Raw genomic sequence first — 15,129 nt, forward strand, 5'->3', positions numbered from 1 at the left:
GCCTTCTAGGCCTGCCTACACCTCCATGGGTGCCTGACCAGCCAGGTCCACCTCTGCACCACAGCCTTAGCCATGTTCCCCTACAAGGGCCTGGCCCTCCATCCCACCCCATGTTCCACCCCCGCTCCACCGCCCTACTGGACTGTCATTTTAGGACGTCAGGAATCTGCCCTTAGACGGGGGGCTTTGTCATGATCCAGTCTGTGTTTGCCCTGTGTATTATGAACTTTTCTGTTACTTCCTGTCATGAGTTTTGTAGTCCGTTGTAGGTTTTGGTGCCTTGTCATCTTGTTAAATTCAGTGTATTTAAGCCCTTGTGTTTCATCTGTTGATCATAATTTGATGTTGCCTTTTGTCTCTGGATTATCTTGTTTCGTTTTTTATTTATTTTTGTTTGGTTAATTCTTAATCCGCTCCTCTGCCCGTTACACAGCTAAAGGAACTTTAGGCTATTTAAAAGTTTGAAAACACTTTACTGAAATCTGTCTATAGAAAAAAAATCTGAAGGTGCTTAAATGTTTGTGATTACTTTTGTAGACAAAAAAATTGCAGTTACTTTTTAATCTCGTTCATTTAGAAAATGACTTTTTTTTATTGGATTGAATGAATAGCAGTTGATGAGAGTCCTGAATGGATGAGAAATGCTTCAATGCTCTCCAATAGTTTCTTCTAAGCAAACTCATAAGGTATGTTTGAAAAACTAGGAAAACAGCACTAATGCACAAACAATCTACAAAATAAAATACCATGAAATGTATAGCTCAATGGAGCAGCAAATACTTTTGGTTTAAACTGTAGTGTGAAACATATGTAATAAACCTTTTTGTTCAACCTCACCAGAAGCTACAAAAGCTAGTGGACCAAGATATAGGCTCAAACAATGATCCAACAAACACCATTAGATGTGTTCTGTGTGTTACACATTTTCTTTTAATTTCCTATTTACACTAAATTTATTGCTCCATAATATGAAGTTGAATCACGCAAAAATCCCTGTTGGTGTTTGTTAGATTAATGTTATTGAACATTTAGAATGTTGGTGTTTGTTGGCATTTGTTGTAGATGTTTGTTGCTATTTGCTCAGTGTAAATTGCCCTAGAGACACAGAGTCGGTTATTTAACAGTGTGTCGTATTCAAATCTCAATTTGCTAACATTCTTTCTTTGTGTTTAACAGAACAAAGAAATTTATACAGGTTTGAAACAACTTTAGAGTGAGTAATTCATGACCTAAAGAGCAAACGTGACTTTATTTAAACGAGTAACTGATTGTGCCTATTGCTTACTGTTTGTCAAATATATATTATGCCTATTTTGCAACTACTTTGAAGTGCTGTAACTTACAGTAGGCTAATTGAGTGAAGCTTATTTATTAAAGTTTACCTGAAGTGTCAGTGCCACCTGTTGGCTATATGTTGCCAGATAAAACGAACGAGAGAGAGAGAGAGAAGCAAACACATTTTCACACATTTTGGCATAAAATAAATGCCCCTAGTATTAGCCTCTAATAATCTGTACATTATTGTATATAAAGTCGTTTTTACAGATAGTTATTTAATGCACAGATTTGTTTTTATTTAGAATACGTGTAACTTTTTTGAAAATACTTTGGGCTTGAGTCGACCGCCCCCTTGAGGATCTTCCGCGGTAGAGACGTGATCAGATGTTTGAAATCTCCATAGTAACACTTCACCCAGTGTTTCGTCAGCGGTGCTGTCTTCCTGCCTCTTGTAGGCTTTAGTAATCCACCTAAACATAAAATACGGGAAATCTGCGAAAAGATATGAGCATCTCCGTGACACACACGTCGCTAAAGAAAAATGAGAGCAACAGGGTCTACAGACAACAGAGGTTATATGATCACTTGTACGGTGAGTTACGAATTAGGCCTACAACTGCAATCACGCATATAGATGAGGTTACATTTAAACAAATGGATCTTTGACTTTTTTCTAGATCCGGTATATACATTGTCAGGTGAGGTGGATCACGCCAGGCAAAACCTTAAAGCTCACACGTCTCTCGATCGAGTGGTAAGATAAACGACCCTCGCAGATGAGGCATTAGGACATATTGTAATAGAATATATTGTAATGTTGATCTCCTACATTTTCATGTTAAATATAGGCCTACACACATGTCTAAAAACTGAGAAGTTTTAAAATATCAGAATTTATAACAACTTACTTTTGCCCACTAAAACAAAAATTCAATCAAACACTTAATCATACATTTTCAAACCATCATAAACTTCATCTAATCATAAATCATCATAAACCCAAGAAAAAATCAATGCTCATCCCAATGAGTCATTGTGAATAGATTAATCCGTGATATTCGGATGAATAAAATGTGCCTTTTTAAATGATTCAGTTGGCTATTTGTAGAATCCAAAGTAGCCATGTACCAAATCTACCATTTACTTAGAATTTTCAGTTAAAGGTTATTTGTGACATCAAAAGCCTGTCTGTTTTTCTATTCAGCGGAAGGTCCCAGAGTTTAACTCTATGTTTAGTAGTCTTCCACATTACCCTCGCTATACGTTACATCTTGAATCCACCGACCCCGTGCCTGCGTTCATTGATCGTCGATGGAGGGGCTATGCTGAGCAGAGGAGGCAGACCCTGCAGCAACTGACAGGGTATATTTTTAAAGGCTTTCATGGTTTAGGGCCATTGTTTGCAAGCATTGTTGACTACCTTGAGTTGTTTTACTTTTTTATTTCTTTTGTGATGTTTGCAGAGTTATTTTTGAATATTGTAATCTGAAATGTATGCAGACTTTAGTCATATATGAAGTAAATGAATACATTTCTATACCGCTTGTCTGTGTGAAAGGGTCATGTCGGGGATTCACATACATGGACCGAAGGCTGATGACGTGACAGGTGTGGACCGCTGGAAGTTTTTTAAACGGTAAGAAACAAAGATTATGAAATAAGGAATAAATAATTCTTAATGCTTATGAACATGTTACATATAAATGCTTTTCTCTCGCTGTGTTTTTCGCAGTCCACTGATTCCCTTTGCACAGCGGATTCCTCCTGACGTTGTATTTGCTTTACCAAAGTAAGTCAATAGTACAAGCTACAGTACACTGTGCTATTTTCTATTCAATACCTTAAGTGTATTAAATACGGCTATCTTTTCAAACAGTACAATTGATATTTATGTTTGCACTGTAAAACGATTAAAGTCTTATCTCTTATTTTTTCACTCTACACACATCACCTGTCTTGCTCACAGGTCTAACCTCATCTCTTCACCCGATGGTGATGAAAAACGGCCTCCCACTCCTTTTCAGTGTAGCGTGGGAGTTCAGACTGACTATCGCGAGAGCGAGACACAAACAGACCCCTACACTCCAGACTATGTGCTTCGTCCTGGGACAGCCCCTCCTGAGCTGCTCACTCTGGCCACGCTCACCTGGGGTGAATATAGTTACATTTATATTAGGCATGAGTTTCCACAATGTTTGTCCTCACTAAGGTGGAAATGGTTCATAAAGCATCAATCAAAACATGTTTTATCAGAATATATAGTACATTGTGTCAAGAGTCAAGATTTTGCCCCATCGAGAGTGAACAGGTCTAGTTTAACCATAACAATATTGCTGAAACCAAGTGATTGACAGAGTGTGCATTTATGATAAAGGTTTAAATATAAATAATAAATGAAAGTTCAGGGAATGTGAAAGAGTTTTCATCGCATGGTGCCTGCACCTTTTTCTTGTTATACTTCAAGTATCTATAGAATCCTGCAAACATTTTTGAATTTAACGGTTTCTAAACTCAAGGTTGGCTGCTAGCTTTTGTGTTTTTGGTCATTTGCATAGTGTATGTTGTGTACTCAAGGCCAGCAACCCTCTTTGTAGATGCAAATGCTCGGCTATCATTGCAAGCATACAGCTCAGTTTGCAAAATACAAAAATATGTATAATTCAAATGAAACATACTGTATGTGGTTATGTTTAGGTCGTGGGTTGCCTGCAGGACTAGCAGAAGTGGAAATGATTGAGAGGGCAAGAATGAAGAGAGCATGGGAGAAAACCCTTCCCCCACTGGACAACCTCACTCAGCTGGAGAAGAGGAGAAGGATGATGGAGGATATGGAACGGAAGGAGTGGGCTTTCAGAGAGCACGAGATGGAGAAGTGGGTGAACTTTTTTCAACAGTGGTTCAGTAACAAACTAATAACATGTTGACATTATTTACCTCATTTAAGTCCTAACATACATCTGTTGTAACAAAACCTACACTGTAAAAAAAATGAATTTTACAGAATTGTAGTTTTTTTACCTATTTTTACAGATTTTTCACATATAATTTAAAAACTGTCATTTTACCTGGGAAAAAACTACTTTGGAAGGGATGGCACTATTGGGCTAAGGGAGCCCCAAATGTTTTCAGTAAAGCCCTAAATGTTTTCATTATCATGCCCTGTACAAATAACTTGGGGGCTGTTTAGATTTTACGTCTTTTGCCGGCGCAAGTTCGTTATTTGCTCTGCAAATGCTCAAAAAGAGAACGATGCGGTCGAGGTGTGCATGTGGTGTGACATATGGTGTGACATGCTCGGCGTGTCAGTGCTGAAAATCCATTTATTCTTTCCCGGAACCTGTATGACAGCGCAACTCATGGTTGCTTAGCAACGGCAGATGCCACAACAGCGCAAGCCCCTTAGCCCTTTGGAAAAATGAGCGCAGGCTCATGTTTTTCTTGGGTTTTTAGAAGTGAAATGTGCCTCCTGAGTTGCTCACCCTGGCCATGCTCACATGAGGTAAGCAAATATAGTTACATTTATCTTAGGCATGAGTGTCCACAAATTTTATCTTCACTAAAGGAAAAATGCTTCATAAAGTGTCAATCAAAACATGTTAATTGGAACATATATTGGAGACAGTGTCAAGAGTCAAGATATGACCCCATTAAGAGTGGGTTGTGGTCTGGTTCAACCATTAGGATATGGCTTTACCAAGCGAGTTTTCATTTATGATTTAGGTTTAGATATAAATAAAAAATTCAAGTTCAGGGAATGTGAAAGAGTTCTCATCACTTCGTGCTTTCTTACCTTTTATTGTTAGTTTTCAAGTAGCTATGGCATCCTGCAATCTGACACATTTCTGAATACAAATGCAACTGTATATAAAATCAAGGTTGGCCGGTAGCTTTTGTTCATTTGGATAGTGTATACTATGTTGTGAGCCCAAGGCCAGCAACCCACAATGTGTAGATGCAAATGGTCGGTTACACTGCGAGCATTCAGCTTCAGCTCACTCGATGAAGTACTTCCGGTAGCTAGCTAATGTAACCGATTTTTTGTTTGAAACGAATAATAAAAATTGAAACAACAGATTAATTTTCAAAAAACATTAACCAATCAATTTCATATTTGTTGTACTGTAGAAGTGTTTTTCACTTATTTTTGCAGACTTTTCACGTATAATAAAAAAACTGTGATTTTACATGGAAAAATCAGATAGTTTGCAGGGATGGCTCTAGGGATGGGATAAGGGGGCTAAAGCCCCAAATTTTTTCAGTAAAGCCCTGAATGTTTTTATTACCATGCCATGTAAGAATCACTTTGGGGCCTTTAAAAATTTGCGTCTTTTGTATGCTGTTCATTATTTCATTTACATTCAGTCATTTAGCAGACACTTTTATCCAAAGTGCAAAAAAAAGGTCTCACAAAGCCTACTACAGTGTACAGAGCAAAGCTTAGTTTATCTAAGTCTTTATATTTTTTTAATATGTATATATAGATAGAGTAGAAAAGATATATAAATCAGAAACGACCGGTCAGGTGCTGATGGAAGAGATTTGTTTATAGCCTATTCTTAAAGATGGCAACAGAATCTGTTGATCTTGTAGCAGCAGGCAGATCATTCCACAAATGTGGAACCGACCCAGAGATGGTTCTTGGGAGCGATTTTTAACCTTTTTGGGATGGCACCACAAGACGTTGTTTGTTTGCAGAGCGTAGGGATCTGCCGGGTACATAAGTCTGCGTTAGTGAATGAATATAAGAGGGTGCCAAATCAGTGGTGTTCTTGTAGACAAGGAGCAGAGTAATGAATTTAATGCATGCGACTATAGGGAGCCAATGTAACTTAATGAAGAGATGAGTGACGTTTGCTCTCTTCGGTTCATTGAAGACCACTCTTGTTGCTGCAAGACTTCATTTCAAATTACTTATTTACTTACAGATGTGAGTCTTGAAATGTCCTGTACACACAGCAGTTCACAATCCATTTATCCTTTTGCCGAAACCTTCACAACGAGTGCAACTCATGGTTGCTTAGCAATGGCAGATACCACAACATTGCAAGCTCCTGAGCCCTTAAAATAAACAAGAAAGCGTTCGGTACACATTTTCCATGCCATTTTTAGAATCAGAATGTTTATTCTGACACATATATGAATGTCTGTGCGCTAAGCCCTGGATCACCTTAGAGCCACCCCTAAATTTTCCCCCAGCTGACATAAAATAACCCATTTTTAAAGGATTTTATTTGAACACAAAATGATTTTAAAGAATTTAAAAAATCATCATAAATGTTTGGGGGACACTTTACAACAAGTTTGTATTTATTAATGCATTAGCTAACATGAACTAACAATTACAGTATTTCTTAGCTCACGTTCATTTCAGCACTTAATACATTTTTAAAAAAAGTAGCATCATGAACTAAAATAGATAACTATTGATATTAACTGACAAACAAACACTAATTAATTCTGAAAAACTGTGTTGAGTATTGTTAGTTCATGTTCACTAATTATTAACAAATACAACCTTGTAAAATGCTACTAAAGTTTTATAATAGTTAAATTATTGAATATTCAATGATTCTCTTGTGCCATGTGCAGTATTTTATCAATCTTTTTGTATCTCAGTCTTCATTATTCTTAAAATTAGAAAGAAAGCGTGGGAGATGTAAATGATGATCATTTTTATGTATGATTATAATTATCTAAATCTAATAACTACTTAACAACATTTTGATAGAGACTCTCTGCGCTTTGTTTATAAAGAAGCTGCATGGCGCACGATAATTTGCTCAGTGTTGTTATATATGTATTGTTTTAGGCTGCAGGAGGTGCGTCTGACACTGCTGAAGAAGCTCCTCCGACAAAGAGAGGAGAAGCAGGACATTGTCATGATAGATCGACTGGATATAAGCTTCTCTCAACTTCAGAAAGAGAAGGAGGCACGGCTTAAAAAGATACATGACAACTACATAGTTTGTGAGTCCAATATCAAATATACTTTCAATATTAGTGTATCCTGCTTATATAAAGGGCTCTGTGACAATTCTTTATACTATTTTTGTTTAATGTTGTTTAGCGAGCATTATAAAAAAAGATACATTTGTTTCACCCAATCACAATTTTGAACAAGCAACCGATAAGATTATAAAAATAATACAAGGCAATTGGGATATATGTATTTGTATTTAAATTAGGTTTTGTGTTCCTATTTTGATGAATAATGGTTAAATTTACAGTTTGCAGCTTTTACACCATCGCTATACAAACAGTTGCATCCCAAACTCACCACAGTGTATGTCACACTTGTTCTCTGTATAATAAACTACAATAAGCTTCACTGTTAAGTAATCAATAGTTTCATTCAGTGTCTTGTATCTTACAGCTATGCGGAAGCTGCTGGCAAAGAGGAGGAATGTGGAGGGAATACTAGAGAGACGTGATATTATAAAGGATTACTCAGATTATGGGTCTTGGATTGGCAAATTCCCAGACCAAAATTCCAACCACAACGTGGTCAAGAGTCAGTATCTCAGCACGTACCAAGGTCTGTTATGGTTTGCATCAGCAGATTTGTTTTCTCAATTCAAAATGCAATTTCTGATTTTCTAACATGCAAATTTACTGACATGCAAAGTTGATTTTTATTCTTACATCGTTCTTCCGCAAATTAAGGAATGGCAGAAAATAAAAGGATGTTAAGGTTTAATTAACACAAAAACTTTGGATTATCTGATTTACAAATTATGTTTTATTATATCTTGTAATTTAACCCAAAGACCAACCCAAAAATAGCTCACATTGTAAATCAAATTTCACAATTTGGTTGGGGAATTCCATGCAAATGTTACCCTCGAAATGCAAAGATTTTACCAAAGATTTTTACCATACTGATAGGTCAGATGTCAATATTTGGTCTCTCTTTGGTAAAGTTATAAAGCCCTTTTGAAGCATAGTTTTTTATAGTCGGGTAAATAGTCACATCCATAACTGTCTCTATTCCCGCTGTAAATGGGCATGTAAATAACTATTTTATGTTTTATGAAGATCCATCCCTTCACTATTTAAAGAGTGTTGTTGTTTCTGGTTCACACATTTTACTTCACAAAAATCCTACAAAGTCACAATCATAACACTTCTTTTTCCTATTTTAAAATGGAAAACCATCATCCGGGGGTTTATTAAAATATAAACAGATGCTTCAAAATATCGATAATAAATACATTCTTTGAGAATGACTTCTTTCAAGATATGTCTGAAACCATAATTCTGCAATCAGCATTATTAAATATATTCTACATCTTTAAATATATGTTTTCCTATTTTATAAGTACGGCTGGATCTGGCTAAAGCTAAAATGTGAATCCCTGGCATGTGTCTGTGTGATCTGTGTCTTTCTTTAGGTCTTGTTGAACTAGAGAAAGGTCTCCCCTCATCTGTCACAGAGCCTCAAATCAAAGTACCTAAACCTAAAGTGACTAAAGGATTCATCTCACGCTCAGCCCGCAGAGAACAGGAGCTCATGTTAACTCATGAAGTAATGAATAGCTGGGTGCCTTTCACACTTAATCAGAATGTGGAAGGAGGTGACAGATTTTCACCCTGAGCTCTCCTATCCCACTAGGCTCTAAAAGAGAAAAAGGTGTGTGTGGAGGAAAAGAAGCCTTTGCGGTTCCTCTTCAAGAGAGAAAGGCCTGTTCCACGGCCCCCAACCCCTGTGGTGGATGGACCCCCTGAGGTACAGCCCACGTTCCCTCTGTAGATCATTCAGGCCCTTCTAGTAGGTCTGGCTTCATTAACAAGAGGCAGTGTGTACGCAGTTTGCAAGTCAAATCCTTTTATTGTGTTCAGTTTGTGCGATCTGTAAGTACAAAATTATGTGATTGTCCAAACCAGCGAATATCCATAGTTCTTGTTCATGAATGATCGCTTTAAGGGTGACTTTCTGTGGAAGAAATAATTGATTTTGTGCTCAGACTGGTAGAGAATGGCATCAAGCATCGTAAAAGTCATGGGATCTACTCCCAAGGAATGTATTTATTGACAAAACCTACAATTTGAATGCTCTTTAAGTCTTTTTATATAAAACCCACTTAATTCAAAACCTATAAGCTAATGAAAATCTAACTTATCTACCATAAATGTTAGTACTGCACATCTAGACAGACAAGAAGCTTTACGACCAAACTTTAAGTGATAGTTCACCCGAAAAAGGGTGAACTATCCCTTTAATATAAGAATATTACAAAAAGTAGTTCATAGAAAGTCTTTTAGTGCTTTTTTGCTTAATACTGACAATAGGTGGTGCTTTGATGTTCTGGTACAATTATTGGCCTTTGAGAACCACTGCATGGGTGAAGACTGTAGAGATTCTGGAACAAAAAAATGATTCTAGTGTGTTGGCATTAATTGTTTTGTGCATAACAGGGAGATGAGGATAGGGAACTGGCCATCATTTTCCTGCAGAAGTCGCTCAGAGGGCGTTCCACACAGAATCAGGTAATATGAGCGTCATTACAGTGCATATTCAGTGGGTGGAGCGTGTTTATCTGATAGATCTATGGTTGTTGACGTGTATGGATAAAGATTTGTGATGGTTGGTTGTCAGATGTTCGAGGGGAAGGAGAAACGGTTGGAACTGATCCAAGAACTACGCACCACCCACGCTCTCCAGAGGGAGGAACAGAAAAAGAAAGAGGCGGAAAAACAGGTCACACTTGTCTTGCAGAGAGAGAGAGACAACCAGTCTGATAGGGTAAGACTAAGGACATAAAAAGGAGACGTATAGCACAAAACACCTACGCTCTATATTAACATCTGATAAAACTTCATGTAGATATCTAGTTTACAAAAATACGGTTTGAGCCCTTGTACCTACTTTACAAAATTCAAACACACTCATTTTTCAATATTTACTTGTCTCCTCATTGCAATTCAAACAGGCTTTCTGAGAATAATTATGCCCCCCTTTTTAAATGATTTCCTCTATTCTGGTTCAAGACAAATTTTCAAAGAAAATCCTTACTGCACATTTTCATATAAATAAAGTGGCACAGTACAAATGACAAAAAGTATAATCAATGTCTTCGTTCAGTCTCTTTGATCTCTGTTCTTTCAATGAGCTCTACTCCAAGCCTTCTGAGTACATACATTACCTTTGTGTCATATGGATTGTGGGCTTTCAAGGCTTTTAATGGGGGGGGGGGTCATGTGTACAAATGTATTCAATTGAATCAGATTCAGATGTTTGTTTGCCATGTGCACACAGAGAATCTATTATGGTTTCCAAGAGCACTCGCAGGATACAGAAGAAAAAGACTATGTAATTAAATACAATTATGGTAAAAGCATATCTTTGTGTGTCACAATCTTCTTTAGTAACTCTGGATAGGAGATCGCAAAGCGTATCATATACAGTATTTTAATAAAATATTCATACAAAAGTTAGCGCTGGTGGTCCAGTGGATGCGCGAAAGCACTATGGGCAACCTGAGTTAGTATATCGGCTCGTAGCGTTTTCCTGGGTCCTGTACCTCTTTCTCATCCAATCATTTCCTGTCTCTCTGTCTGTACTGTCTGGCCAAAAATATATATATAAAAAACATGCACACAATGGAAATAAAGGCCACGCTGCAATTACACACCACTTTGAACACTGTTTTTTTGGGGATGCGTCTAATATAAATTATTTTCTATTATTTTTTTATTTAGGCTTGTCAACATTTCTGTACACGTTTATTTTTTTATTATATTTCATTAATATAAATAATTAATAATTCTGTTTATATTATTAAATAAAATGAAAATTTAATTAAATAAACTTTTTCATATTAAACAAGTTGCATGAAATTTGCTGAGGTTACTTTTTTCCGTTTATCCTCATTGTGAGCTTCTACATTTACCCTGTATAGAAACGTGACCCAATCTGCAACTTTACCAAAAATTGGCCGCTGAATTATTGTTTCCTTTCATGTGTAGGTGCATGATAAGTAAACACATTCAGTGTTTAAACCTAGAAACATACCAACACAAATTAAAATTGAATTTGTTTGGTTTTGTCAACTCAGAACTTACTCAGGCCTCAGTTGGTGTTAGAGTGTTTGATCCAAACACTGAACCAACTCATGGCATGTGCGCATCTATGTCCTGTTCCTGAAGAAATTTGAAATAAACAGTTTTTGAATTTTTTCATATTAGTATGTTTCATAGTTTTTATAGTTTAATGGACGGGGATTTTTTTTTTTTGATTTGTTAACATACATTTTTAAACTTTAAAAATGATTGATTATAAATATAATTGTTTATATGTTTTCCCCCTGTCAGATGTCTGAGATTGAGTCATATATTGCCGGCGTATCTGGTGGAGTGATAGTGGATATGCTGGACTTTCTGTCAAAAGAGTTGGCCCGGTTACAGGAGGAAAGACGAATACATGCCTTCACCCTGTTGGCAGAAAGAGATCGACGCATTCGTGAGGCTGAGGAGAGTGGAAAGCGGCAGATAGAGGAGAGGAGACGCAGAGAAGAGGACGAGATATTTAAACAGGTCCATTTAAATGAACGTTCTCTTATCTTTACACAGCAAAAAGCTGCATTCCGCAACTTTTGCCTTTTTAGTGCCATCTCTATTTGTAACATAAAGTTGCAGGTTACTTATCTTTTTGTGGGTTATAGTCAAATGATATCAAACTGACACTTAAATCATTAGTTTTGCATTTGTGAATCAGGGGACAGGATTTTTTAGGCATATAGATGATATTTACACTAAGTTTAAATAGCAGTAGGTTCTGTTTACACTAAGTGAAAATAGCAGCATTTCTTAGCGATATGAAACCGTAAATAGCTGTATTTTCTTTGGATTAAGTAATAGTAGTTATATGCTATTGTTGGCATATAACATTACTATTTGAACCTCAGTATTGTTGTGCATTAAACATTATGCAATAATAACAGAGTGTAAATCAAAAATTATTAAAATGATGGACACTCATTGAGTCACAAAACAATTTCCACTTAATATTTTATACATACACACTATATGTTGTGTATCGCATCTAGATGCTTTGCAACCTTCAAGTGTCTCATAGCTGTGTGTTGTTTGATCTCAGGTGGTCAAGATACATCATGATACAGTAGACATGTACCTGGAGGATGTCATCCTGCACTCTATTCATCTGACAGCTGATGCCGAGGCGCGAGAAGAGATTCATCATATGGCAGAGGAGCTAAACAACATCACTTATGCCATGGAAGAGACGTATGTACCTAGAACTGAGTTGAAATTAGTAAAAATGCTTGACATGACATCCAGTTATACACTAACTATTATTAGTGAGATTCCAATGACATCTGAATCAGAGGAAATAAACAAATGACTGAACTGTTGTTATAACCAGCAATATTCTATTGGTACTCGTACTTGTTTTGTAAATAAGGTCTCTGAAATACAGAACAAAAAACTAAATTCTAAAATACTGTAAAAGATGCATGGGCTATAAAACTTGAGTCACTTCCTCATTCAAAAGGATCTAAAATATACAAACAGTTGCTAAAAATATCTGCAGCATGATTTCCACCTATTGTGCGCCGTTCTCAAAACTGACCTTCTTCAAAGCAAAAAAAAGTCGGAGAAAGTCCGGTTTGGTGGATTCAATACCATCCCTGTATATTATCACTAATTTCCCTGCCCAATAAAGCACCACTTAGTGTCAGCAAAATAGATGTGGATCATTAAAGAAAATTATAAAAATTCAATGATCACCTGAAGTATTTCCTTCTTCATAAACAGAATAATTCTCGTCTAATCTGTCGATTGTTTTGTCTTTCTTGGTGTTTGTCTATGCGCAGACGGAACAGCCAGCAGTCTGAAGAGTTTGTGGCAGAGCTAGTATACGGGTTCCTTATTCCTGAGGTCCAGAAGATGTCTGAGAGAGGTGGGTTATTCAGTCACAGAAAATCTTTGCAAACCCTGTATATTTTTTTAAAGAATAGAGGTGTCGTCTTCGGTGAATGAAAGGTGTTGCGTTATACTTTAACTCATGCTGCATATCCTATACAATGAAAGTGGATGGAGACTTGTCTTCTTGTGCTGTTAAAAGCATACTTCACCCAAAATTAAATTGCTTTACAATTTTTTGTTCTGTTGAACACTAAAGAAGGTGTTTTGAGTTCTGGTGTACTTTTGACTACCTTCCACTATTGTAGTCAATGGGGTCCAGGAACTGTTTGGTTACAAGCATGTTCAAATATCTTTCTCTGTGTTAAAACGAACAAAGAAATGTATTCACGTTTGGAACAACTATAGAGTGGATAATTCATGACATCATTTTCATTTCTGGGTGAACTTTCTCTTTAAGCTTCAAAATGGACAAGAAATGACAAAATGGAGAAAAAAGGTCATTTTGCTTTTTCTTTTTGATTATCATCGATTAATCATAATAATTTTTTTCACACAATAGTCTTTGCTTTTGTCACATTGTCTGTTTTAAGCTATTCTCTCTATTTCCCTTTTCTTGCCATAGTGAAATAAAGAACCTGTTACCACAAACGCATTATGTATACAAATTCTCTTTCTCGGCTCTGTGGATTTGAAAAAGAATAAATGACTGTATTATTTCCTTAATACAGCCTAAATTTTAAATGAATGAAATATTTGCGCAGTGTGAAAAAGGATAATGATCTTTAATCCATTGGAAATAAACATTTCCAATATTGTTCGTCAAAATATCTCTGTGTGACATAAAATAAAAAGGTAATATGCAATTATATTTACAGTATAGCATAAAACACACGCTGTTACTATGTAACGGTTGAAAGTTATTTATTTCCCACATAAGGATCTTAACATTAGGAAGGTATGAGGAAACTATGATTTTTTACATAGACATTTAACTAGTTGCAACATGCAAATCATTTCGTCACACTCTCTACTGCAGTGCATACCTAAATTGCTTTTTCTTTTTTTCGATTCTGAACATAAAGTACTAGCACAGGTACTTGTGAAACAACATAGCATACATATTTTAAGATAATATCAGCGTTTACCATACGCTCTAACAATACATTGCTACATTTTTTACAGTGTACCAAAACCAAAGAAGACATCTGTTGGCGGCTCGCTCCATCATCAATAGCAGTCCTGGATCTTCTGAGGTCTCCTTAACCCGATCTCCTCACCCCCCGTCTCCCTCAGAAATAGCCTCCTCAGCAGTCCTCAATAAAATACTCAGCCATGTAGAGGAGGCTGTTCCCACAGCTGTGACCCCGAGAGACCTTAAACCAACAAAAAACTATGTGACCAGTTCTTCAACACCAGACATTCACAATAAAGAATAATTAATACTAATTTAAGAGCAACAGTAGAAGAGAGGTCATCTGTTTCCTTGTTGATTTTCACAGTATACTAATGGTTTGTATTTGAACTTTGTTCCAGCTGTTGAGTCCAAAGACATAGGTTAATGGTTACCCAATAAAATCAGCATTCAGTTGATCAATTTATGTGTGGAGCTTTATCACATTTCTAAGAATCAAAGGGAATACAACAAAGTAGCCTTTAAACAAATAGGCAAACACGATATGGCCTAAAATGAAAACAGGTTGTTGAAATGTTTGGTTAAAATCTGTTAATAAACAGTACAGTATTTTACCCTTGCTTACTTGTTTACAGCTTGTTCAGTTAGCGAAATTTGCATAAAAATAATTCTAATTGTAAACTGGTTTGAAGTATGTGTAAAACATCGAACCATGACAGTTGGATGAATGAAATGTTTGTGTTTCAACCATAATGCTATTTGAGAGAACTTCCCCAAGTCCATGTCTGCTGGAATGTCACACAAAAGGAGAAAAAAGGATTTAGTATTACCCT

General features: G+C 36.4%; 1 protein-coding gene across 1 annotated transcript; it reads left to right on the forward strand.

Moving 5' to 3' along the window:
* Window positions 1–1,669: 1,669 nt before the first annotated feature.
* Window positions 1,670–15,096, forward strand: cfap91 (cilia and flagella associated protein 91). The gene is made up of 17 exons (XM_056755119.1): window positions 1,670–1,870; window positions 1,956–2,032; window positions 2,483–2,640; window positions 2,837–2,914; window positions 3,011–3,067; window positions 3,245–3,429; window positions 3,973–4,150; window positions 7,088–7,245; window positions 7,652–7,813; window positions 8,670–8,803; window positions 8,891–9,004; window positions 9,694–9,765; window positions 9,875–10,021; window positions 11,590–11,811; window positions 12,374–12,522; window positions 13,113–13,198; window positions 14,347–15,096. Exons 1-17 carry the CDS (start codon window positions 1,783–1,785, stop codon window positions 14,598–14,600), a joined length of 2,319 nt encoding a protein of 772 aa, XP_056611097.1. The 5' UTR covers window positions 1,670–1,782; the 3' UTR covers window positions 14,601–15,096.
* The last annotated feature ends 33 nt before the right edge of the window (window positions 15,097–15,129 follow it).

Source organism: Triplophysa dalaica, chromosome 8 (assembly GCF_015846415.1).
Source record: "Triplophysa dalaica isolate WHDGS20190420 chromosome 8, ASM1584641v1, whole genome shotgun sequence".
NCBI classification, from domain to species: Eukaryota; Metazoa; Chordata; class Actinopteri; order Cypriniformes; family Nemacheilidae; genus Triplophysa; species Triplophysa dalaica.

Bases quoted from the DNA above. Each gene is read 5' to 3' on its own strand.
- cfap91 (XM_056755119.1), top strand. From the start codon at position 1,783: ATGAGCATCTCCGTGACACACACGTCGCTAAAGAAAAATGAGAGCAAC. The intron at 1,871-1,955 runs GTGAGTTACGAA...ACTTTTTTCTAG, and splicing joins GTTATATGATCACTTGTACG to ATCCGGTATATACATTGTCA. The intron at 4,151-7,087 runs GTGGGTGAACTT...GTATTGTTTTAG, and splicing joins AGAGAGCACGAGATGGAGAA to GCTGCAGGAGGTGCGTCTGA.